The sequence below is a fragment of the Pagrus pagrus genome, assembly GCF_965226575.1.
Source record: "Pagrus pagrus genome assembly, chromosome: 23".
Lineage (NCBI taxonomy): Eukaryota > Metazoa > Chordata > Actinopteri > Spariformes > Sparidae > Pagrus > Pagrus pagrus.
The window spans coordinates 13,113,366-13,135,875 of NC_140205.1; the positions used below are offsets into that span (position 1 = coordinate 13,113,366).

General features: G+C 42.2%; 1 protein-coding gene across 2 annotated transcripts; it reads left to right on the forward strand.

Annotated features, from left to right (window-relative positions):
* The first annotated feature begins 933 nt into the window (after window positions 1-933).
* Window positions 934-7,440, forward strand: ppp1r3aa (protein phosphatase 1, regulatory subunit 3Aa). Of its 2 annotated transcripts, XM_084345928.1 has the most exons (5): window positions 1,250-1,463; window positions 1,703-1,788; window positions 2,635-2,693; window positions 2,812-2,906; window positions 3,452-7,439. In XM_084345928.1, the coding sequence occupies exons 1-5, from the start codon at window positions 1,266-1,268 to the stop codon at window positions 6,587-6,589; spliced, it is 3,576 nt and encodes a 1,191-aa protein (XP_084202054.1). In that variant the 5' UTR covers window positions 1,250-1,265; the 3' UTR covers window positions 6,590-7,439. The 2 variants fall into 2 exon arrangements, with proteins under 2 accessions (XP_084202053.1, XP_084202054.1); XM_084345927.1 differs by having other exon boundaries at window positions 934-1,788; window positions 3,452-7,440.
* Window positions 7,441-22,510: the final 15,070 nt, after the last annotated feature.

Sequence of the window (22,510 nt, forward strand, 5' to 3'; positions counted from 1 at the left end):
CATCTGTTCACTCTTGTTTTACCTCAGTTTCTATCACTCTTCCTCTTTGCCTTCTTTGCATCCTCCATCAGAGGGATTCTTTGTCTTGTGCAGTGCAGAGTTTTCACAGTTATTCCACTTGCTCCACCGTTACCTGGAAAAACAATGGCACTTCCTGTTTTGGTTGCGCAATGCAGACGTGCTCCCAAATAGCATCATGAAAGTGAGGTTTATAGGGAACCAATCTATACACGGATGGCATCATTTAATAACAGCCCTTACACTCTGCAATCAGTATTCACTCCAGGATGATAAGTTAAAGCAAAAAAGTTGTCTATTGCCAGTTTTGCTTTAATTGGATTGGACAATGTTATGTTTATAGAAAAATGACACCATCAGCGTTTAGACTGGTTCACTTTAAACCTTTCACTATGCATTTTTGTCTGCCACTGGGCACAAAATCCACTGAGAAAAAGGAGACTGACTGTTGTTCCAGTCATGGCACCATTTCAATCTGCTTTCACGTCTACATTATAGACCAAATACATAAATAAACTCACATTTTGTCCTGTGTCATTGGTAGTGGCTACCACAAGGAAGAGGGAGAGCGATAAGGGTGTCTTTGGCAACAGCAGCGCCAAAAATAATACCGCTTGGTAATGGTTGGGGGTCAGATGTTCTCTGTTTCCCTTTAATGTGTAGACTTGTTTCGACACTAGTTTTAAGTGTGTTGTAGAAGCTATAATTTTCATGTATGTATTTCGTTACTAGCAAACATATTGTGTGAGGATAACTGAGAGGATAAATGGCCAGCCCTGGTCTAGTTATATGTGTCCTATTAATAGGCCTGGCTCAGACGCACAATGTTCAGCTGTAACCGAATCCATCTGCTTGGTCACGTCCTCTCCCTGCTCTCCCCTCTACAGTATCACTGCAGCCAGGCTAGGGGCACTCTGGTCTGTGCCACCCTCCAAGCCAGACAGACGGCAGGACGGGCAGACAGCTGCCTCTCAGACCACAGCACATTATGGAGGCTATGTACATCAAACCCTGGGAAGAGGACGGGGTGCTGTTGAAGGCAGAGGGAAGGGAAAAAAGTGGGGAGCTGGAAGAGGTTGGAATGGAGGCCTCATCCAGGACGGGTTCCACGACAGAAGAGGAAACAGACGAGGACTCGGAACCAGAGCCCCCACTGGTTGTTCGGAGGAAGGTGTCATTCGCAGATGCATTTGGCCTTAACCTGGTGTCAGTTAAAGAGTTTAACAATGCTGAGGAGACAGAGTCAGATGTCAGCCTGCCCCCTGAGAGGGAGGCAACCCTTCCTTTGGAGGAGTTCTACATGTCCTGTCTGTTTACAGTCCCCTCGTCCCCGGAGGAGCTGGACCAGAGGCTGCAGGCACAGATGGTTGAGCTGGAAAGCATCGAGCTCCTTCCTGGAACCACCACAATCCGCGGCATCATCAGGGTGGTCAACCTCTGCTTCAGTAAGTCTGTTTACGCCCGAATGAGCCTGGATCGCTGGGCGAGCTTCTTTGACCTGTCGGCCAAGTACGTGCCTGGGTCTAGTGATAGGAAAACAGACAGGTTTACCTTTAAGTATACCCTGGTTCCTCCCTTTGGGAGAGAGGGGACCAGACTGGACATCTGTCTGCGTTATGAGACCTCAGTGGGAACATTTTGGGCTAATAACAACGACATGAACTATGTGCTGTTCTGCCACCAGAGGGGACATGTACATGAGCATGGGCCTCAAGTACAAGGGGAGAGTGCCAGCTACAGGAGCACGAGGAGCTGTCTGAAAGCTTTCAGGTGAGAGAACCTGAATAATTTTTTAAATATATCTTTGGTGAAGGAAGTCACATCACCCTTGTACATCAATAGATGTCAATACATCTACTTGTAGATGAGAGGCTGGCTAACTAAGCTAGCTAACATTGCAGCTCAGCCATTAATGTTTTCTACCCGCATGAGCCTCTCGAATGTATTTTTTGGGCGCCTTGAACACTACAAGCCTGGTGCCATCTAGTTCCATAATATTCAAGAGAAGGCAGACATCTCTACAGCCAATATCTCACAAATTAGGCAACTCACACCAAAACAATCGAGATGGAAAAATATCACTACAAGTAAGAGTGAAAATATGTCATTTTGATTTGGGGTGAACTGCCCCTTTAAACTGCTCTTCTCATCAGGTGGAAGCACAAGCTTCCGTTGCCTGCTGGCTGGGCCGTTTTGTGTTTACAGTACGCTGTTATGTAACTTTTCAGTACATGTAAAGCCCATTTAAGGTCGGTTGTCTGTCCAGGATTCCATGACGTCTCAGCATGGCAGGGGGAAGACAGACACCCTCATTTTATCCTCCTTAACACCAATTCACAAGTTGCTGTTTTCTGCTTTAGGGGCGAAGGTTTCTTCATGTGTCTTAGCATGATCTGTTCTGACTTGCTGCAGTGTTAAAGTTTTTGAAATGTGATAATACAGCAGATGGTACAAACACTGACAAAGAAATTGTATCAGTAGACATTATAACAAGTCATTTTTGCAACATTTTCTCAAGTAATCATTGAAACAAATTTGGCATTTTGGAAGGAATCTGTTTAAACAGCTGTAAAACATCTGTGAGCTTTATTATTCTTACCTTACTATGAACCACAGGAGGGGAAGTGCAGAGGAAAAGACCAGAGACACCAGTAACACATCAACAGTTGTTGCAGGTGTGTAAACTTTATGTTTATATGTGTCTGCATGCATACATACATGAGTGCGTGTATACACTAAGTGTGTAAGCAAACCTTGACCCTTGTCTTTGTATTTTTTTTTTTTTTGCAAAAGCGCTGGCCACAGATAAAGCAGAAGAGACCGACAGGAAGACAATGAACAGCACAGATATACAATCACTACTACACCGCAAAGAACACAAACCTTCGGTGAGGTTTATTTATTATCTTTCGGACTAACAGACTCTTCTTGAAGTCTGCCTGCAACAAAACAGCTTGTTTTGTTTTTCTCGAGCTGCTGACATAAACTGTAGTTACAGAGTGAGAGATTGCATCTGCAAAGATGTGATAGCTGAGCCAAGATGCATGTCATGCTGCTAGTTGCTCAGTGTGTCCCAGAAGGATATGAAAAGTCAGCTAACCTGACACTTGAGAGCATGTCTAAAATCACTCACGTGCAGACTATTAATAATTAATGAAACCTGCCTGTTAACGTGCGGTAAAGTTGATGATGTAAGCAAAAATGTGCTGAGGGTTTCAGCGGTGTTGCGCAACATTGCATCATCAATCACGTTAATGTTAAATATCAAAGAATACTCAACCGCTGGGCCATTTCATTCAGTTTTTGTCATCTTGCCAGGGTTGAAAGTGGATGATGACTCTAACGACTAACAAAGTTTTGAGGTGGGAGCCTGTGGTTAGCAGTTCAAGCATTAACACTAAGCTTGACCGTTGACCTTTGGCTTTTTTGACAGGTGGATAGCATAAAAAGTGGACGCAGAGCAACACGTTTGGCACGTGTGCAGGACTACTTCTCCCAAAGGAGGCAGCACATACCAGAGTCTGATTCACATGACTCAGGCAACGGCCAGAAAGTTTCTCAGCCTTTGCCAGCACTGTGGGGTGACCCTGCCAGCGTTCTCCATAAACGCCAAAAGAAACCATCCAACGAGAGTCCACAGGTGCTCACATACCATGAGATTCCTCTGCTTACACTGGACTGGAACAATGACAAAGCCCATCGGTGGGGGTCTGCTAACGTGGATGACATCTGGACTGGGAAAGCTAAAATGACCCTGTCGAAAGCGTCAGTGGAAAATGTAGAAGATACACCTTCTGTTAATGATATGTGGGAGGCCTTTCTTAACGGTACAGATGATATCGCTGGTAAAGAAACCTCGGTATGCGACGCGTGGCAGGCATTTCTTAATGGGCCAAGCTGTACGAATCACTCTGGTGTTCCAGAGTCAGAATGGCTGCAGACAGCAGCGTCGGTGTCTCCCTCAAACGATAACGGGGCCAAGACCAAATATGCGGCAAGCAGTCAAGAGCATGAATTTCAGGTGGGCACGGATACACCCACCACCTTACATGAGCACACCTCATCAGCATGTCAGCTGCTGTCAGAAACTTGCGAAACATCGCTGGCTAATGTCGCCGTGAACACTGCAGACCACCAGCCAGCAGAGGCACGTGTCAGCAGCCCACGAGATGACATCACGACGACACAAGATGCCTCCCAAAGGTCAGAGACAAACTCCGTAACAGACACTTTGCAGGAATTTAGCCTCGAGGGGGCAACGCCTGTGTCCAAGGGCTCTGTTGACAGTTCAACTGAGTGTCACAAGCAAGCGATGTGGGAACGAGAAAGAGATGGAATAATAGAAGGAGCAGAAGGAATAGGACAGGATGAGCCCTTCACACCACACACAGCTGACTTCGTAACAAGCTCAGGGGAGTTGGAGACAACAGACATGACAGCAAAGCCAGAGCCTCAGAATGCCAGCGCCGTTGATAGGATCTCACAGGGAGCAAGGCTGGCTGAGGGTCTTTCTTCCAGCAGGGAAGGGCAGGGTACAGGTACCTCGCACAATGCGACGGATGACACGCTGGCATTTAGGGGGACAATCAGACATGGGACAAAGGATGGGGAGAGGTTTGTCTTTTCCACATCCAGACAAGGAGCGGAGGAAGGGATGGCAAAGAGCTGCACAGAAAATGAAGTAGTTACAGGAGAAGAGATATTTAGGCCACAGAAAACAGAGGAGTGTGAAATCTCCCAGAGGTATGCAGATGAAAAGCATCGTGAGGAATTCAGGCTGAACCGAAACAGTGAAAATCCATTAGAGGAGAATGAGAGCGATGAAAATGAAACAAGACCTGCACAGTCACACACAGATGAATTCAATCCGAACCAGACTTGTGACGAGATATTCGGGCAAAGCCAAATAATGGCATGCAAATTTAAATTGGAGGAATCAGAGAATGACGACGCCGCATCCAAAAAGGAAGACTTGGAAGTGTACAAAAAGGCACAGGTGGAGCCTTCCTACTGTACAACAAGTGAAGAAACAAAGAGACAAGTTGGTGCAGAAGTGGGAATTATTCAGGTGTTAAATGAGGAAGCATGGCAGCGTAATGACGAAGCACATGATAAACAGATGAGGCCAATCCAAGCAGGGGAAGTGCAGGAGAACGTTGGACTAAAATCTGAAACAGGTGAACATGTATTAGTCTCAAATCAGACAGAGGAAGGAAATTACTCAAGTTCTGAAAGAATAATTGACGAAAAACAGGAAATAAACCTTCCAACACAGACGAGACACACAAAGGTCTTCCGAAGTGACCATGATACATTTCCAACAGATAAATGTAACCCAGACCCAGTGGAGATGGTGGAAATGAGACAAACTCATCCACAGGACGATCTGAAGGATCAGAAAGAGGACGTAGGTCACGAAATAAGCCCTGAAGAAGTTACGGCGAAGGAGATCAGTGCGAAGAAAGACACTTCAACAGAACTTCAACGCCAAGCGGAGACGTTAGAAAGAATAGAGGAAGATATGAGTCAGAGAGACAAAGATGAGAGGGTGAGTATTGGAAAGCTAGAAATAGAAGCACCGGGGGAGTTGATGGGTAATGTGGGAAACCCTCAGGGGGAGAGGAGGAGTGCACCAGCTCAATTGAAAGAACAAGAGTTGTCAGCAGAAGTCGAGAGCTCTCCACGTGATGAATGTAAAAAATTGTCAGAGGGAACAAAAGACCCTCTTACAGCAGAAAATATCGCACCACTTGAAGTGATAGAGTCTGGAGTGGAGGAGATGTTCATAGAAAGATTTGGAGAAGATTTGGTCAGGGGGATTTGGGAAGAGGTGTTTGATCTGAAGGCCTCTGATAGAGACGCAAACATTGTTGATGGAATGGTGGACAAGCTCGTAGACACAGCTGATATCACACAAGATCGCCATCTTCTTTTTGAGAAAGACTTTGATGATGCTTTTGATTCAGGTGTATTTTCCTTGACAGAACTACCACCTGATCCAAATTCAAGTCTCTGTCAAGGCCTAGAGCAAACCTTAGAGACTGAGAGCAACGAATACTCCCCAAAAGAAATAAGTCAGTCACTCTTCACAATAGAACAAACTCACTTTCTCTCAGAAGCTCAGACTGATTCGAACTCAAGTGCTCATCTCAGTCAAGATTTCATCTCAGCAGCTCAGAGTAGGTTGACCGAATCTGCCCAAAGCTCTCCGAGCGATCAGGGAAACTACACTCAAATAAAAGCACGATCAGTCACCCGTCAGGAGGCAGGAAGACAAATAGAAGAGAGCGTAGTCGCCCACAAGGAGAGATTTAATCGATCAGTTCCCCGAGAGAGATCCCCCTCTGAGAAATTAAAAGAGTCCGATAGTCTTGTTTGGTGGAGTGTGTTATACATCCTCAGTCACGTCATCAGACTTGTAATCTGCGCCTTCTTAGTCGCTGGATTCTTCTTCGTCGGTTTCATGTGGGATTTCCCTGCATTCTCTGCGCTCTACGTATTTTCATTGTGCTGGTGGTTTTATAAGTGGAAGAGGCATCGAGCGACGACAAACAAGGGGATGGTGGGATAGGGAGAGCACATCACAAGTACATCACAATCAAATTAACTGTAAAGTCTTCAATATCTTGTACATTCAGACCATTGTGAAGATGATTGGAAACTACAAAATGGTGCAATACAATTAAATCCTGCACAGAGCACTGGTAGTGTGTTTGGTAGTGTGTATTTGCAGTATATCTGGTTGTTTGTTTTCCATTTTTAAGGAAAGTTGGTGCAGTGGTTCCCCCACCTTTATGGCTTGTGACCCTTTAAAGGTCCAGTTTGTAATATAGTGGTTTTTTGAGTCTCTTGAGTATCTGACGATTTGGGAATGAGACTTAAAAGTCAACTTTCTTACAAAGTGGACCTTTAAAACAAAGCAATGTGTACCAGTTGCATATGTCTACCAGTCACAGCCAGTTCAACCAAAGAGTGTTTTTATTTATTCATTTTTATGTTTACTATTTAACTGATTAGAGGAGAGTGTGAGAAAATAAACATTTCACTTTATTCCTCATACTATGTCTCGTGGCCCTTTTTTTCTTGTGACCCCGTGTGGTGTGTTGGAATCAGGAGAGATTTGGCTTTATTAATCAAATCAACAAACACATGTATCTTTTGAAAATGATCTTGAATTTAATTTGAGCAAAATTGAAATAAAAGCATTGGATTTTTTTTTTTTGGGTTTTAGAAATTTCTATGAAAATTCACCTGTTGTTGAATGTCTGCAAACACGTGTGTATGATGTGTGACTATTTGCTGTGTTTTATGGGCCCAAAATCACTTTACAATGTACTAAATGGAACAAAAGTGAGGATGTGTTTGATTCATGTAGGTAAAGGGTGCAATAGTGGGGCATTTGAGATTTGAAACTTTTCTCTTTCCTTGCTTTTCTTCAATAAAAGAAAGTCATATGATTGAAGAAACAACTTTTTTGTGTCTTTTACAATTGCACAACAAAGTTTTTGTTGAAAAAGTTGATTCGTTTTGTCTGGCTTCACATCAATATGTTCATAGATGAATGAAAGTACCCTAGATCTACTTATAACCAATACCCTAAGTTCATATACACAGATAGCGTTTTGTCCTTTTTTAGGGTCTACTTTCGGATTTGGTCAGATTTCATTTGTTAAATTGCTCTATTTGATGTATCCATACAGTATTTTATGCATCTTCCCCTTATTCATTTTTAATTATCTCCTTTTTTAAGCATTTAATAGTTCTTTGGAAAAATACCAATTCCCCGAATAGAGCTGACCTCTTCTACTGTATAAGCCTAATGACTTCTTCTGTATCTAACCCTGCATTAATTACAATCATGCTTGTTGTCTTCAAAACAGCATACACTGAACTCCTATCTGTCCTATCAGTCATTGTGAATTTCACTGGACAAAAGTGTCACCTAAATTACGCCGATGTGAAGTTTCATCCTTCAGTACTTCGCAACAAGGTGGAGTGGAAACAAGTTATATAATGGTGTTTTAAGACCACATACCTTAGATTAATGAAAAAAATGAATCTAGTCGGTACAAATCTAGAAAAAGATTGTAATCCTTCTTGGCAATCGTTTGCAGACTGTGTATTAACAGCCACATAATCTTCCAATATAACTCAAAAGATAGCTCGCTGACCCGCAGATGACACCCTTCTCAGACCGAAGAAGCAGTCAGCAGTTCTTTGTTCTTGGATTTGAAGATTGCTATAAAGTTAATTTGGTCATTTTGAAGAAGCTGCAGCATTAAGAAAAAGGTCAGAGTTATGATGATGTTTGAAGTACATAATCTTAGAAAGTTTCAGCAGAATTACATGTTGATAATCAGATAAATCAAGTCTTTGAACCGCTGCAGTTGGTCTTTAAAGTGAAAACCGTGCTCTAATCTTTGCCTCTCTCTAAGGAGTCATTTAACATTTCAATTTTAGTGCCTGCTGACAGGAGTTGGAATCAAGTCAAACTCACATGGCAAACAGACCATTTTATCCCTGTTCCTAACAGCTATGAGGTCAGAGGGGCACTATGTAGTTTTTGAAAAGAAATTCAGAAACTCAGATAAAGTGATATTTACATTATAAATAAGGTAATAATACAAACTCAGAAGTATTTATTATTTACAAAACTGAATTAATGAGCCGTCTTTACAGGAAAATGAGGTCCCAACACCGTTTGAAGCTAGAAAGGTGGCAGGGTCCGCCAAATATAAACAAAGTAATACAGTATAAAATCGTGTTGTCCTTTAAGGTCAGTTTGTTTATTCACGAAAACAAAGAGAGTTTTTTTATTTAGTTTGATAAAGCATGAAAATCATTTAATAAAGATTTTAAAATTTCATCCCAAAAACTACATAGTGCACATTTAAGAATACTATAGGATAAAATTACTTCTTCTTTATTAAATGGATAAACGCCATTTGAAAGACCCTTTATATGTACCGTTTTTTATTTAATGTCAAAAATTAAATCCCTCGAGATGTCCATCCCTAAAGAAGCATCAAAACAGACAAAACATGATAATAGGGAGCAGCAGGGATGATGCATTCTGGGATTTTCCCATTTGATTATGTATCATTACAGAAAATAAGCTCTGTGATGCAAACACAAGTTTATCATACTTACAAGTATTGTTCGGCAAGATAATCTTTACAAAGTAACACCACTTTAATGATTTTTGAAGCATAAATGAAATCGCAAGAAGTAAAAAGCTAATGTAGCTAACCCCGCTTACTATAAATTGATCAATCTACATGTTGGAAAGTCGGAAAGTCCGGCTGTAAAGATGGACAAGTGAACCTCCCTGTTTGGCATGATGACATTTAATGTTCCCAACAACCCCCATATCATTTATCCACTTGTTAGCAGCCACCTTTATAATGACACGTAAAGTGGGGTACAAGTGGGGTATTTAATGTTGTCGAACAAACCATGAAAATCTCTTCTGCTTGTGTTGTTATAGCCATGTATGGGAAAACTCATTCAAAAAAACCCATTGACCTCAAGAAAGAAGTGTAAGTGTGAAAATGCTAACTCATTCCTGCAGCACTCTATTAAAATAGGCTTTGAGCACGTTCAGGCTAAATGGATATTACTTCATAGGTTACCTCACAATGAATAATGACATCAGACATTGTCTCACATCCCATTCTGGTACTATACTTAAAGTGCTGTCGTATCACTCTACATATTATCTGCTAGTCCATCACAAGCAGGGAAGTCTGACTGTGTGACAGTGTGCGCGATAAAGTGACACTGCAGTTCAGGAGAAGTCACTCGATCCCGTCTGGGGTATGTTGACCTTTTGTAAGCTGGCTCCAATCCCACGCCGGCACCTTTAACAAACTGGCCGAAAGCCAATGTTGGCACAGTGGAGGGCTCCTCTTCACAGGGCACTGCTCTGAGGAGGCACACTACCAAACCTGGCAAAGCTTGCCAGAGTGCACGCAGACGAAAAGTAGCAGTGACGGGAAGAGAGCGAGGAGCAGGGACAGAATGTTGATGAGCTGAGGTTACCCTGAGGTGCAAGGCTACCTGTTATATTATTGACGAACTCACAGGCTAACATAGAAGGATTATAAATCAGTGGTAGGTGGAGGTAGAGGGTTGCACGTTTACAAATGCAGACGGTAGTGAGAGGTAGCTGTTAGGAGACAGGTCATGTAACGACAATCTACTCTATCTGCATTTTTACCTGTTGAACAATATTAAACATTTCAAAACGAAATTATCAATGGCACATTTAAAAAGGTCAGAGATACCTCATTGTATGAATATTATGTCAGTTCATTTACTGAAAGTTGTTCTTTAGTATTAAAGGTGCAATATGTAAGAATTTTGGTTCAAAACACTAACAGAATGTGAAGAAGTATCAGTTTTGACATCATGTCAAAGACGTCTACGTGTTGTGTTGCAGAGATATCTACTGAATTCAGCATGCTAGCCAGCTAGCCCCTAGCTAGCTAGTGACAGCTCGATAGTAAACAACGCCAACACTCTTCCTGTACTCCGAGCTCCCAGTCAAAGTTGTTTCTAAAGCTGGTTAGAGTCAGCTAATAGGAGCGCTATCTGCACAGCTAGCTGAGCTAAGTAGCCAATGGCAGCTACAGTTAGCAGTTAGCGGTTGCTCTGGTCATAGTGCTGCCTCCTATTTGTTTGGAGCACGAACTCTAACAGGCAGCCGATTCTTACATATTGCACCTTTAAGAAACTTGAATAATCTCACCTAGACAATTTTTCATTCACTTTTTTATAAAGATAAAAAGGTTGCTAAATCTAAAGAGTTGATTTGGATTGAGAATAAAGAATTTAGAAGGCCTGGGAGAGCTTGTACCGCAATGTATATGAGGTCGCTGAGGGTCACTGAGGTAGCGGAGGAAGACAACTTAATTTACTCTCTGGATCACTGCCTGAACCGTGTGATACAAGCCCTGACTAAAATGAGAGCCAATCATCTGGAGTGATGCTCTCCTCATTCTCACATTACAGCCTGTATACAGGACTGTGTCTGTCGGTATGCATAACTGTGTACGTGGGTATGTGAGCACAGACAGGCAAACTATAATAAGGATTGCACTGTCATGTGAGGGATAATCTCAGGGGGGCTGTCCTGAGGACACAAGGTTCCAAGGTTTAAAGGTGCACTATGTAGTTTGGGGAGAGACATTTTGATCAGAAGAGAAAGTTCTTCCTTGGCTGATTTTGTTTATGCCTAAACAAACAAAATAAACCAACTCTTTGTTTTGTGACTGACCGTGGCGGACCCTGCTTCCTTTCTAGCTTCAGACAGTGCTCTGGGGACATTATTTTCCGCTGAGAACAGCTTGTTTATTCAATCATGGAGAAAATACATTTTTCTGAGTTTGGATTTCTTCTCCAAAACTACACAGTGCCCCTTCAAAGAGACTAAAGAATTTATTGTTTATTTTGAAAAAAAAAAAAGGAAGAAAGGTTGTCTTTAAGGTCCCTCTGCAACTCTTTTTGGTCATGCTCCATATGCAGACAATACTACTACTACAGCTAACGCTACCCATGATTAAAAAAATGTATCTTGTCATGATACCATCATACACTTTGGATTAGTGTACGCCAACAGCTTACAATGGGAAAAACACCCATTTTTCTACAAACCAAGGTGCAATGCTACATTTCTCCCAGCAGATGACAATGCAGCTCCACTTTTCAAAGACTCCACTACATGCTCAGTCAGTCTAAGCAACCAAAACCATGGCCAATGGTTGTGGTTGATACTAAAATAATATAGGAATTGTGTGATCACCTCAAGCAAACGTTTGGCGCCATCTGCATAATCCTAAACCTCAGATGCAATTTTGCATGAAAGCGACAAACGCATAACAATCCATTTTTTATCCCTGTGGCAGAAAACCACTGTGCAGTCAAGTGCACTGGCGGGGGGACAAGAGGGTGCGTGAGGACATGGTATGTGAGTGGATGAGAGCGCAAAATGAGGCAGGGCCGTGTTGTGCAGCCTGAGGGGAACAGAGGCACTCTGCTGACAGAATGGAGACCTGACAGACTGCATCGTCCACACTCTCCCTGTCTGGGGAACCACTTTTTATACACCCGTCCCTCCATTCCGCCTTTGCAGCCTCCCTGTCGACGCCCTGCGCTCCCCTCCCTCAACCTTCAACCTTGCCAGCTTCATCTCCCCCCCCCCGTTGCCATCTCGGCTTCTCTCTTTCCCACCAAGGCTACGTGCCTCCCTGCCCGCCCGCCCTTCCCCAACCCCTCGCCTCCTTCTCCGACTACCCTTAGCAACTCGACATTCCCAGATGTCTGCCGGCTCTTGCATCACTGAGACAGCCAGGCTTTCTGCTGTTGTCACTTGGCATTTGAAAGCTGTGCGTGCGTGGGACACCGTCGCCTCCCATTCAACACTAATTGCAGTATACTGACTGCTGGAGGATTCATCGGAGAATAAAGTAGTGGAGTGGTACCAGAAGGCTAAAGGTTGCTTCCTAACATTTTTATGTGTTTGTTATTAGATTAAAGGAAGAAGTGAGTGCAAGCTATTGATGGGGGCCCACATACCATCAATCTGTAGTCATGTCACCATGGTTTTGTTCATAGACTGCCACAGGGGAGACGTATTCATGCAGGCTGCCATATAAGTTGGTCGCTCCCTTAACAAAAAAGCCAATGGGATTTTCCATTGGATTTTGTGTTAGAGCGGAAATAAAGCTAATTACAAAAAGTTTATGATACACGCACGTTCGGTTCAGCAAGATAATCTTTGATGCGTTATTCCAGCTGTCGGAAGTAGAGAGCTAATGTTAGCTTGGCTACAAATTACGGGCCATGGTTGCATGACTCATATAATATGTATCATTTCTGCATTTAAATGTCTAAAGTTATGTACTTACACGATGCCGAATGTTTCCAGCCATGAAATCCGTATTTTCAATTAAGGTATAATTCATTCTGTCTGTAACGAGAGATTTCAGAGCGTGAGGAAGGAAGTCAGCGAATGTGACTAAATATAAAGTGAATTAAAAAAAGATTTAAATAACCTTATGTGTGATAGATTTTCATCAGCAAGGGTGTTTGTTTAACAGTGAGTACGACAACAGTGGTGGACCCAGAGGGATTTGAAGAACCCTGCAATGGTTCCTTCTTGGATGCCCCGATGGATAAAACACGATAAACTGACCTCTAACGTGCCCACCCAGGTAACAAAACGTGATAAAGTGCCCTCTCAGGTTCTCTTTCACTGAAGAAAATGACTTGCTATCCCAACTTTCTGCGCGGCGGTCATATAGTAATGACTACTTTCTTATAATTGGTCTGAACGTGAGGCGTCGCGGTTGTTGTGATCCCATGGTAAGATGGTCTCTACTGTATTTTATGTTGTAGAATAAAGAAAGAAAAAATCTCTAGGCATCTAACCAAAAACCCATTAAAAAAAAAAAAATGATTTTGAGACGATGGAACCAGAATGCAAAAATATGTGAATAACTCAAACATTTTTAGTTGTGCAGCCTCATTCCTGCAGCATTCCCTATTATTTCAAAATGAAAAAAAAAAAAAAAAAAAGTCTACTTGGAACCAGTCTGTGTTTTTTGTTGCATTTTAAACATAAATTCCACTTTAAGAGGACGCGCTCACCAACATATCTCATGCTTTTATAGCGCTCATTAGAGCACTCCTATTTCCTTTGCTTTCATGAGCAGCATTACCATGAGATGACAGAGCTGTTTGTCATCTTTAGTGCCGTCGGCTGGGTTTGTTTCATCACAACGAGGAGGTGTGAGAAAAGGAAGAGGAGGACGATGAACAGCAGAGGAGGAGGAGGAGGGGCAGATATTTCACTCATAAGGAATGCTGTATAACTGTAACTGTAACATGAGCTCCCGGTCAGATGTAGTCACGATTTGGCAGTAAATAGGAAGAGAGTGACAAGGAGGGAGAGCTTAAGGAATGCATAGGTGAGCTCCTTTTGATAGCCAGTTTGAATTAATCAAGAAGAAAAGAATAGTGGCCTTAATAAACGTACAGACGTAAAGAGAAAGGGGTGATGGAGGGTTCAGTGAGTGCTCTTTATGTATACCCTCACATGGCTCAGGATGGCTGCAGTGGATGACGGTTTTGTTTTGCTTTGTTCCCCCAAAATAATCTCACCTCATTTTACTTGAAAAATAGCACAAGTGCGAGGCGAAGCGGCTCGTAAAGGAGGACATTTTTTGCAGTGCAGAGTGAATCATGATGAGCTGTTTTTCTCTGTGCTGTCCTGCAAGTTGGCCAACTAATACAAGGAGACATGCCATTCCTGAGAAAATGTCCCTTTGGCGGCCCTTTCTGAACCTAGAAAAACAACAGCGCTAGTCAGTTCTTTGTTCTCCGCGAGCATCTCAGCCACGAGCCATTGTTCAGACATGTTTTCAAGGCCAGAAACACATTTTTATATTATAAAACAATATGGGAACACGTGGTGGGCAACGCATACGCCTATCATATCCGTACATGGAAAGATTTTTCAGATACATGCTTCCGAAGTACTGACATCTCACCAGCCAGCAACACTCATGTTCATCCTAATATACAAGCAGTGTTAAACCAAATCTCATTTTGACCAACATCACTTATTAAAATAACAGAAATATACATTTGATGTCTTCTTGCTTTAGTAAAATGATCAATAAATTGTGATGCGCGAAAAGAAAGGAGAAGATAAAGAGGGAGGTGACAAAGGCTATTATAGATGACATCCTTATTCCTTGTATGTCTCAGATATCTTGAGTCAGTCAGTGGAAAAGTTCAGACACCAACACACACTAAGCACTCTCTCATCTAGGCCTACTTCATGCGCTTTGGCTAGTCGAGTCCACAGACCACAACTTCAAACTCAAACATTATAAACGATTCTAAGTTTCTGTCCAAGTTGCAGTGTTTTACAGCTGGCAGCAAGTAAATTAAGCCAAAGCTGTTTCCATAGCAATGAATTTCTGACAAAAAAAAGGCCTGCTGTCAACAGCATCATGACTGATGACTTAATGCTAATGTACTGTCTGATGAACTGGAGTGGAAGCTTACTCCAATAAACAACATGAATTGAAGAACAGATATTTCTCTTTGAATTGTTAACTGCACTTAGGAAGTGTAGTGAAGGCAGTATTTAACTTTCAAAGGTCAGCTTTGTCAGAAAGTTGGTTTTTGAGTCTCACACCCAACTCGTCAAACACTGCCGCTTAGGGATTGTAGGTCGGTGCAGCTGCCGTCTCAAAGCATCAGTATTTGACGAGATGGGAACGAAATCAACTTTCTTACAAAGTGGACATTTAAGTATAACAATAACTGGCTGCTGTTGTGTAGGAACAATAGACCATATTCACACGGTGGCCATTTTCCTCTGGCGTCAAGCTCTGGGTGGGAAGCTAAACACATTGAAACTGACAAATCATCATCATTTCAACACTTGCTGATTGATCAGCAACTGAAAAAATGCTAGACAGTGAAAATCTGGAGTGACACTGAGCATTTTTTACACGGTCAAACACATTTTTGGATAACCGTTTGGCTAACGTTAGCAATTCAACCACTTCCTAGCTAACATCACTGTTTGATTACATCCAGTGCATTTCACTTCCAGGTTTAGATAAATGTGTCTTTACATCTTTCCTATCGTATCGTATAAAATGTGTCAAATGTTAATGTTAGCTAGGATGTGGTCGAAAGCTAGGAGGCTAACGGGCTATCAAGTATGTTGAAATACGGCCCGATGTCCCTCTGAATGTTCATTTTGAACATTCATTGTGTTTCCAGTAACTGATCAATCAGGAGGCAGTTAAATGGCAATTTTCCAACACAGCATTATGACATTTGAGCTTCCCACCCCGAGTGTGATGTCAAAGGAAAATGGCCGCCATGTGAATACGGTGTACGGGCAAAATGAAAAGGGGACTTGTATTATGTGAGAAAAAAAATCATGTCATCAAAAGCTGTACAGAGCTTAAATAAAATTGAAAATTTTAGTGAAACAATGCATTTGTATATGTCAAGAACAAGAAGACATGTTGAAGGATTACACTGACATGTAGGCAAAACGAAGCAAAGAGTTAAGAAAAGCTTAAGCAATGACCAGCAGGCCCCGAGTGTGTGACAGTCAGAAGACAAGCAGTCGGCCTCTCTGAAAGCCCTCAGTAAATCTGTCTGCATGCCATTTAGAGCGTTGGCCTGACCTAAATGTCAGAGCAACATTTGACAGAAGCATATAACTCTCCTTCACTCTCCCTCTCCCTACCTCACTGGATCCGTTCTCGTTCCCACTGCGATGGTGGTCTTACAAAAAGGGTTAAATCACTCAGACACAGCTCACGGTGTCCGTTCATTTCAAAGGCCCTCGGGCTCCCATAAGACTAGTTAAACAGGTATTGAATGGGGACGGGTCTGCAGAGCTATTGACATTCTCTTGTATGTCTGCTGAGCCTCTTAAGAACATACACACTCCTATCAAAACACCATTTCCAACTTTTATTTCGGTCATATTTTATTGTAGAAAAAAGAAAAAAGAGAAGAAAATCTGACAGCCAAACTGGCAAAACACATTTGTTATTTGTTGAAAAAGGGATTTTTTTTTCTCGGCGCTTGTTGTATAATGCCCTTGTCCTTTGTATGACAAGTCAGAGAGACATGAAGCAACATTACCCACTGATTTTGTTGCCTGCTTTTTACAGCAGAATGGGATTTTGAGGCTAAGAGTTTTGGACAGAAGGGACAGATTTCTGGGTGATTCATTCAGTGAGTCTGGAGCCAAGGTAAACTGTGTCATGTTTCGTGCCTGCGTGCCGTACGCATGTGTGTTTCAGTGCATCCCCCTGTGTGTGTGTGTGTGTATGGATGAAGCCTCACTTCATGTGTGTCCATGCCCGTAACGATGCCTTCGCAGGTGCGGGCGTGTTAGGGTATGGGCGTGTGAAATGCTGCAGAATGTGTAGAGTACGTGTGTTTCTTCTATGTGTGCTTGTGTATTGTATTATATGGCTGTGTGTGGGCAGTCAGGATTACACAAAGAGTGCACCATATTGAGAATCAACATACTGTTGGCAGCCAGGCTCACACAAACGGGTTTCATCACGAAGCCTTCTCCCTCTCTCACTCTATCTGTCTCTCTTTTTGAGGAAAAGGTCATACATTGAGCAGGATCTGTCTTTCTACTTTGATTCGGCTTCTGCCTTTTTCCTCATTTCAACTTGTGTTTTTTTTCTCCTCTGTTGCTAGTGGCTTTTTTTTTCTTTCACCCAATATCACCCTTGCATTTTCCCTGCACTGATCTTCACAGGCTATTTTTCGTAGCACTGAATCACATCATTTGGTCGAAGTAACAAAGACTCCAAATATATTTCATGTGGCTCAGAAGCCACTCATTTTCCATCACGTCCTCGGACCTAAATGACAGAATAGGTCATTTAACAATGACCCCAAAACGACACATACAACCTTTACATAAAAGACCTATATGACTGGAGCGTGCTGAATTCAGTGAGAGTTGACCTGTGTGCCATTTCTCACTAATGTTAGCTTATGGCTGATGTACAGTAACATACTCTGGCTGTTTGCGGCGGACAAACACTGCCTGAGTAACGTGAATAAACACAAATGATCCTGCAGTTGAACTTGCTTACCTGCTAGCGAACACACCATTAAACAACAACCATTGCACATGAAACTCTATCTGACATGACTTAGGCAGGTGACCAAATGAAACGAACGCTTACCTTGGGTAAACTTAAGGATTTCTATGGGTTTGAACATTCCTGAATACCACACTCAGCGCGAGTTACGTTGGGAAGACGTAGTACGGGGAAAGTTTGCTAATTGGCAAGACGTCAACCAAATGCTGACCTCTCGCCAACATCTTCCCAATTAGTAAACATTCCCTGTAACTTAATGATCTTGAGTACAAAACTCAACTCTAAATATACTTTATAACAAAGGTCTTATTGACTTTCAATATTTTAATGCAGAATTCCTACATATTATATCTTTAATCCACCACAACCTCCTACCTACGCAGACTGCTGTCGAAAATTGCCTACCTCCTTTGCTCCCGTAATAATAACTATGGCCAGTAGATGTCGCCCCTAACAATAAATGTAACTATGACTCGTAATAAGCTGCTGGCACAGACAACCTACAGTCGTTTTTACAGTTTTTATTTTCTTTTTTCAGTGTCAGGCATTGTAGTTAGAATATAGTTAGCAGAACTCGACCACCAATCATGTCTTTGGTGCTCTTGCTGCCAGCCACTTCCTCTCATTTCCCTGCCTGTGTTCCTATTTCACCTCACCTCGCCGCCCTCTGTCCTCAGCTACACTATTTCTCTTCCAACCTTCCTTTTCTCCCACTGATATGCCCAGCAGCAATCCTCTTGACTTGCCACACAAGACCACAATACCTACTGTAAACAACCACACTCGCAGACACACACGCAATGTGAGGTTAACGGTGTAGAATTGATGAGAGTAAGACACAGATGGAATGGACTTCCAGGGGTTGAGGAGAGGGATTAAGAGGGCAGGGGATAGAGGACTGTGACAGAAGGATGCAAAGGCAGACATAATTTATGAGGGGCTGCAAGCCAAGTGGAAACGTGGTGAAGAAGAGGCAGGTTTTGGGAAAGATAGGAAAGAGAGATGAATGGAAAAAGCTGACTGAAAGATAAAACTGAATGGACGGGAGATATGCAGTGTTGAACAGATGGATGGCAGGAAAGAGGGATTCTAAGGGATGTAAAGAAAGGAGGATAAGACAGTAAGAGGGATGAGATGTGTATATTGCAGCTGTGTATGAGCTGACCCTGAATCTGATCGATTTTTTTCAGCTCTGCTATCGTAAATCATGAGCGTAAGTTTGTGTCTGTGGGTCTGTAGGTGGGTGTATTTGTGTGAAAATATGTTTGGTGCACACGACTGTGTGTGACCTAAATCACCTGGTCAATGTCCCCAGTGCACTGTGTGGACTGTACACACACATAAATCCTGCCCACATAAGCACTCACCTCTAATTCAAACCTAGTGGGAAGAATGGAAATGTCGGTTAATGGTGATACAAGTCCCTGGGTGCAAGAACAAAGAGAAGAGAAGCAGTGAACAAAATCATGACAAAATTCTTACCTCAGTTTTCACCTCGCTCAACTCTATTTACCAGAGATATACAAGGTCCCTAGAGGATACATTCTAATACTTTGATCCGCAGACTTTTCATCTCCTTCATCTGGTCAAAACTCATGAAAACCCCCTCATTCTCAGCTATACTTTTTATACTGCTACTTAGCCAATGTTAGCATGCTAACAAGCTAAATTTGACGGCGTACTGAACATGTTAGGCAGATGCTCGCATCTATCATCATGTTAGCTTTGTCGCTGTGAGCATGTTAGCATGCTGATTTTTAGCATTTAGCTCAATTTTGTGTATTACTGGCTATATTTACACATACATTAATCTTTCACTTTTCACTTTATTTCATATATGACAATATTCAGAATTTGATATGGGCCATGTAAACAGCAATTTTTGTTTGGATATTCAGAATTGGGCCTTATTATGAATGTAGCATTTTCCAATCAACACACGTGGTATGCTGATATCATTCAGGTTTTAGGAGCATTCTTTGAACTTGTATACAGTCTATACATACCTATTGAATTCATACTCAAATCAGCCAGGAGGCATCATATCGTACATGCTAACTGCTGCTGGCTGTAGCTTTGGTTAGCTAGTTAGCTCAGTTAGCCGTGCAGCTAGCGGTCCAGACTGAAGTCACACAATAGTAAGGCTTTGTAATAAGCTGCTTTCATTTTCAACATACTGTAATTGGTCGTTTCTCTGATGAGGACAACCAGTATTTACCACACTATGATATTAATTGAATATTTGTATTAGCCATATTAACAGCTTGGCAATGTTTTGTGCGTTTAAACATATTCAATGAAATACAGTGAAAGCAAGAGTCACTCCCTGAAAGAAATCTTTTGCTCATACCATGATTATTTCACAAATACGTTGTGACAACACGCTTATATAACAGGCTTGTATCGCACACTTTCATCCCGATCGTGCTTTTCTTGCTGTGTTTTCCGCGCTCATCGGATGTCTGTCGAAAGCATTCATTTTAACACTGCCCCCTAACCCGCTTCACGCACACACACACACTCACACCCAGGCACACACGTCTTGTAGAAGGCCCTGTCTGAGCCCAGGGTCCCCTGGGTCTGATTAATGCTCTCTCTACAGGCCTCCCAATGGGAGATCACTGACACAGCACACACTCATATATACGCTGCTCCGCTTTGGTTTATGCACACACACGTTTCCACATACTGAGAGTACAGCATGAGAGCTGCTAATAATGTACCTGCCTCCAGAGTTAACAAGGTGATAGGAAAGGGCATTTTCTATACAGTCGTATGTTACCCCATCAGTGGCTGTGAGTGTGTGTGTGAGAGGGAGTGATGGCACCATACTTTCAAAAAGCACATAAAAATAATATAGTGTCCTATTACAGACCACCAGGTAATAAAGTTACTGTTTTTCTCTAAATTATTTTCTTCAAAAAGCAATTTCTCCGCTGCTACGTGTACCGGAGTTCATCACAGGTCATTGGATGGTGTTTCAGTTTAGTGAAAATGATTTAGTGTACAATTACACACAGGCGCTCAAGATCCAAGCCGTACTTTTGAAGATGCTCCAACGCACCGAGAGAAGCCAACATCTCTGAGAACCTCATCATCCTGTTCACTTTTTAAGCTCATCTGTGAATAGTTTGTCTCCTAAAATGATGTATAATTTTCTCGCCGTGGAACAATCCCAGCCAAAATGAAATTTTCTTCGTGTGTGGGTATTGAAAAGGGGTTGAACGCTAGTTTTTACCATGACATTTGGCTCTGTATTTGCTTTCCTCAAAGCTAACGTTTTCTTCCCTGGCATTTTAAAATATCTCAGATTGTTATGATAGCAGCTCGAGGGCAGGTTGTAAGGGAGAGAAGCAAAATATGTAAAACACCCTTGATGAAAGTACTTGACACGATAAGCAACATGCTTCTGATTAAAATAAACAGATTTGAATAATAGAATAGGAAGGACAGGTTTGTGATGCTGCAGAAAAGGCCTTGCAGTCATGAAAATCTAATTATTTTACCAGCTTGGAGAGCTCCTGTAGCCCAATGATGCCAAAGAAAGGGGCCCAGTAATGCTAGATCTGATTTCATTGTTGCTGGAAAAAAGAGTCGAAGGATCACCGAAAAACAATCCTCTGGGGACCATGATAACTGACATGAATTTTATGAAAATGTGCAATAGATTTTAGCCATGCTATCAGGATGGCGATGTCGCTCCACCACCACTTTAGTCCAGACTAAAATTATGATAGCCATTGCCATGAAATAAGGACATTTATGGTCCCCAGAGGATGAATCCTCATGAAACAAAATAAACTCATTAAAAGTCAAGAAATTAAATACTCTTCCTAGCATGAGCTAATTAGCTAATGGTAGCCAGCCAAGGATAGCTGGCAAAGAGCAGTAGTTGGTGGTTTCTCTGGTGATACGCTGCCCCCTACGGTTTTGAAGCTAACTTTGAATTTAGCCATATTCTACAAATTATACCTTTAATCAAAATGGTGAACGTTACCTGCTAAATTTAAGTCATTGTGAGCAGTTTAGCACGAAAGCTGCTAGCAAAGGCTTATAGTCTTGTTGAGATACTTTGTCTTGCAGGGATGGCCGCGGGGAAATATTACTTCACAGTGGCGATAGACGAAAGGTTCAGGGGGATGGATAAATCACCAGCAATCATTCTCTGGATGTAAATATTTAAGTCAAAATTGAAGCTTGTCAGTGTCGAGACGTCCTGATCTGGACCGAAGCCCCGGATGGACTGTCTGACGTGCAAGAGATGAGGAGAGAGAAACCCAGAGAGATTCTAATCAGTGTTACACACACTTTTCATCATACGCACGCTTACAGGTTGAGTAGATAGCACTGTGTTGCCGTACACTTCTTGCCTGTTGTAACACATGGTGCGAATAACCCTGATAACATTTCCTTTATCTGTTTTGTCAGTTTCATGAATTATTCACATTCACAAAAATGATCTGGCAAATCTGCAACAGGGGTGAGGAAACTTAATGGCAGATAGGTTTCCGCCATAATCTGTATTTTGTGGGCTGACATTAGTTTTGCTGTACAGTAACCCTATAGTTACCATAGTAACACATGTGCCAAGAGGATTGTGTGATGTGTGTGCAAACCTTGTTGTGAACAGACAGACAATGTGCACTGAATGCATGAAGATTCAGGAGTGATATCACTTAAAGGTGCTCTATGTGGTTTTGGGGAATACATTTTTTTTATGTGGCGGACCCCGCCACCTATCTAGCTTCAAACAGTGTTCTGGAGACCTTATTTTCCTCTGAGAACAGCTTGTTTATTCAGTTATGGAAAAAATTAATATT

Coding starts and splice junctions, on each gene's coding strand:
- ppp1r3aa (XM_084345927.1), top strand. CDS start 1,007: ATGGAGGCTATGTACATCAAACCCTGGGAAGAGGACGGGGTGCTGTTG. Junction 1,789..2,634: donor AGCTGTCTGAAAGCTTTCAG/GTGAGAGAACCT, acceptor TATGAACCACAG/GAGGGGAAGTGCAGAGGAAA. Junction 2,907..3,451: donor GCAAAGAACACAAACCTTCG/GTGAGGTTTATT, acceptor CTTTTTTGACAG/GTGGATAGCATAAAAAGTGG.